The 3,898-nt window shown below is 62.4% G+C and overlaps 1 protein-coding gene across 1 annotated transcript in view; it reads left to right on the plus strand.

The window, feature by feature from the left end:
• Window positions 1-3,898, plus strand: part of Mllt6 (MLLT6, PHD finger containing) — a 17,502-nt gene that overhangs the window by 2,272 nt on the left and 11,332 nt on the right. Inside the window, exons 6-8 of the mRNA XM_033763120.1 lie at window positions 90-183; window positions 1,614-1,817; window positions 2,303-2,401. Coding sequence (XP_033619011.1) covers window positions 90-183; window positions 1,614-1,817; window positions 2,303-2,401 — 397 coding nt within the window. The remainder of the gene's footprint in view (window positions 1-89; window positions 184-1,613; window positions 1,818-2,302; window positions 2,402-3,898) is intronic.

Below are 3,898 nucleotides of genomic sequence, written 5' to 3' on the forward strand. Positions count from 1 at the left end.
TGCCCTGGGCGGGGTGGACAGAGGAGGCGGCGGCCATTTGGCCCGGCCGTCCCTTCTGCCCTGAGCGCTGTCCCGTCCCCCTCGGCCAGCGCCCAGATGGCGGGCCTGCTGTGTGAGGAGGAGGTGCTGGAGGTGGACAACGTGAAGTACTGCGGCTACTGCAAGTACCACTTCAGCAAGATGGTGAGCGACCACCGGGCTGTGGGGAGGCGGGCCCATCCCGGCCTCTCGTGAGGCAGCCACCGCTGTGTGGAGGCCCACATCTGCCAGACCTGGCTCCACACTAAGTCTTCTGGTTTGTTCGCTTGTCAAGAGGGCCAGTAAACGGAAGCTCCCTGGGGTTCTGTACCGAAGTGCTGCACAGCTGCCAGTGGGCTCCAGACCAGGCGGGCTGGCTGGAAGGCCGGGGCCAAGCAGCACAGGGAGAGCCAGGAGGCCCAGGCAGCAGGAGTGGGGCGGGCCGCGGTCTGGGATGAGAAGGGCGAGGGCCATGCCCGGCGCAGAGCAGGAGGTGCGGGTGTGAGACGCCTGCTATAGGGTGACCCAAGGAAGGGGACCCCTCCGGTAGACTGGCAGGGGCGAGGAGATGCGGAGGGCTCAGGCCCTAGACCCAGGGGCACCTGGTGAGGCGCACCCCAGCCACCCGATGGCTCCGTGGTGCCTGTCGCTCTGGTGTCGGCCTTAGCAGCCTCCCTGCCACCAGCACGAGTGGCTGTGAGTGCGCCGTCAGCAGGCTGTCGGGGTTGGCGGTGGCTCACTGGGCTGGTTTGCAGCAGGGCCAGTGGGGCTGTGAGATTCGGGACGCAGATGTCCAGTTTGCCCACAGGACAGGGCAAAGGAGCCGGGCAGGGGACCAGCTGGGGTGGATGAGGCCTGAAATTAGTGCTGGGTTTGGCAGCTAGGAGGGAGCTGGAGACCTGAGGAGAGCAGCTGCAGACTTGGAACCGCAGGAGAAGCAGTGTCTGTGCTGTTCGGGTTTTTGTCGTTTTGAGACAGGGTTTTGCTGTGTAGCTGAGGCTGGCCTGGAGCGCACAGCGATCCTCCTGCCTCAGCCTCCCGAGTCCTGGGATCACAGGCGTGCGCCACTGTGTCGAGCAGACCATTTGGGTGTCGTGCTGCTGGACCAGCCTGTGTGTGTCCTACAGGGTCCCCGTGTACCTTCTACTTGAGGGGACCAGGTGGAAGTGGGCTGTGGCTCAGTGGGCCCAGGATGGACCAAGACGGTGCTAACTAAGGAGCGGCTAGGAGTGGAAACTGGGGCCTCAGGCCAGGGTACCTCCCTGCTTCCCAGACTCAGTTGAATCTGAACATGAGAAAAGACAGTAAAGAAGCCGGGCGTGGTGGCGCACGCCTGTCATCCCAGCACTTGGGAGGCTGAGGCAGGAGGATCATGGTGAGTTCTAGGATAGCCTGGGCTACACAGCAAGACCCTGTCTCAAAACACCACCACCACCAAAAATAGAGAAGCTGTAGGACCCACAGACAGGCAGGGCAGAGCTCTGAGGCCTTCAGGTCTGGGCTGGGCAGAGCGGGCCCCGGGGTCATAATCTTTAGGTGCCTTTCTCTAAGATCTTGGGAGGAGAGGTGGGCATTGCTTCCACATCTCTCCCCAGAAGATGTCCCGGCACAGCGGCGGGGGCGGAGCAGGAGGAGGAGGCGGTGGAGGTGGCAGTGGTGGCACTGGCAGCGGTGGCAGCAGTGGAGGTGGCACAGGGGGAGGTGGCAGCAGCTTCATCGCTGGCAGGAGGAGCCGCTCAGCCTCACCCTCTGGCCAGCAGGAGAAGCACCCTGCACACCACGAGCGGGGCCAAAAGAAGGTGAAACTGCACCCTCGCACCCGACCCAGCCCTGGAGCCAACCCCCTGCTTTCCTGTCCGGCCACAGTGGGGTGGGGTGGGGAAGAGGCAGAGCTAGGGTCTGGATGGGCACACGGGGCCAGCCTCCCTGTGTCCCCCCCGACACAGCTGTGTCCCCAGGGCCCCTGACTGGCCTTGCATGCTTCCAACACCTCCACTGTCCCACCGTGGGCCGCCCGTGGGTAAGGGAACCAGTGCCTGTGTTCCCTCTGCCACGCACCCCAGTGCCCGCCCTCCGCGTGGCTCTGTCCTGCGTGGACACCCTTGCTGGTGCGGGCTGTGTCTTTGGTTGACAATGGGACAGGCCGTTTTGGGCGGGTGGGGAGGAGAGGGAGGGGCCCTGGCTCTTGGAGGAGCTTGACGAGCTGTTCCCGTCCAGCCTGAGTCCCCAAGCGCCCTCCCCGACCACCTTCCACCTCAGTACCTGGTCCTCTCTCCCTCCCCAGAGTCGCAAGGACAGAGAGCGCCTTAAACAGAAGCACAAGAAGCGGCCTGAGTCCCCCCCCAGCATCCTCACCCCGCCTGTGGTTCCCGCTGCTGACAAGGTACTGGGGGTCGAAGTCGCCTGGCTGCTCAGCCCTGAGGCCCAGGGTGGGTGCCGCCCTCCTGCTCACACACAGGAGCTGCCGTCGCCTTGCCCTGGGCCTCTTCAGCGGGCTCTTGCCTGCACAGTGGGCCCAGTCGTTCCACCAGAAGGACGCACCCCAAGCCGGTTGTGCGACCCCATCCCACTCATACAGGCCAGAGGACTGGCCGAGGTGGCAGGGGCTGGGCCCGTGGGCGACACGCCGACATCCTCCCAGCAGGGGCCACATCTGGATGAGCAGGCCAGGGAGCCACTAATCCAAGTCGGAGCGGCCCCCTGCCCACCTGCCCAGCACCGCCACTCACCTCCAGCTGCCCAGATGCCTGGCAGGGCTCGGGGCACCCTAGCAGAGGTTCGGGTCTCCGGGGTGATGTTGCTGTGGCAACTGTCCCAGTCACCTCTGTCGTCCCACTCCAGGGCTCACCAGGGAGAGCAGGTCCCTTGTGCCCCTGGCCTTTCTGTGGGTCCGCAAGCAGGTGGAAGACCTGGGGGTCCAGGAACCCGAGTTCCCATCCCCCATGCCCACTCACACACCCTCCCCCAGCCCTCTGCTCCCTGCTCAGCACCACATCTGGCTGCCTTCAGAACTCCAGCTGCTGAAAAGAACAAAGAAGACAGGGACCAGGGAGGGGTGGCGCGGGGCGCTCGCTCCTGTCCATCCCTGCTGTGCTTTTCGCTGGGCACAGTGTGCCCCATATCTGGCCTCCCCCAGAGGACGGCCGCCTGCTTTCCTTATAGCAATAAGCAGCAGAAGGGATGGGGGTGTGCACGGGCGCTCAGCTAGTTTCAGAGTGACCCCATAACACGCAGGCATTTCACCAACCCCATCGGGGATGTGCAAAGCTAAGGCACAGAGAGGTTAGTAATTGGCCTCAAAGCACACAGTGAACCCAGGGAACTTGGGGTTCAAGTCCGGCGTCTGCCTGAGGCCTGTGCACCTCGCCCTATGTGGCACTGTCTGCTGGCATTCTACAGACCACACCCCCAGCTCCTCAGAACTCCCCAAATCTGTGGGCTTGTCCCATGAGGGCACTGAGCATAACTACACGCTCGGCATGGCCACTCCGCTCTGCCTTGCCTAGGTCCCTGGAGCCCAGACAGGGACAAGACATTTCCGTGCACTGTGGGTACCACTGGTGTGCATATAAGGGTGTGCAGTGCCCTGGGGTCAAGAGTGCTGAGGGCCTAGGTGTGCACGCACCTGGGATGCCAGTGATTTAAGGGGGTGATGAAGGAGTGTTACAAGTTCAAGGCCAGCCCAGGGCATTTGTTTGTTTTTTTTTTTACTGGGGATCGAACTCGGGACCTGTGGCCTTTCAAGGCAGGCGGTGGCACCACTGAAATTACATTCCTGGCCTCAGGGCAATTGAACAAGACCCTGAGTCCAGTTTTTTGGTTTTTGGTTTTTGGTTTTTGGTTTTTGGTTTTTTTTTTTTTTTTTTTTTTTTTTTTTTTT

This window comes from Fukomys damarensis, unplaced genomic scaffold (assembly GCF_012274545.1).
Source record: "Fukomys damarensis isolate Sample0158 unplaced genomic scaffold, DMR_v1.0_HiC HiC_scaffold_13, whole genome shotgun sequence".
In the NCBI taxonomy this organism is placed as follows: Eukaryota; Metazoa; Chordata; class Mammalia; order Rodentia; family Bathyergidae; genus Fukomys; species Fukomys damarensis.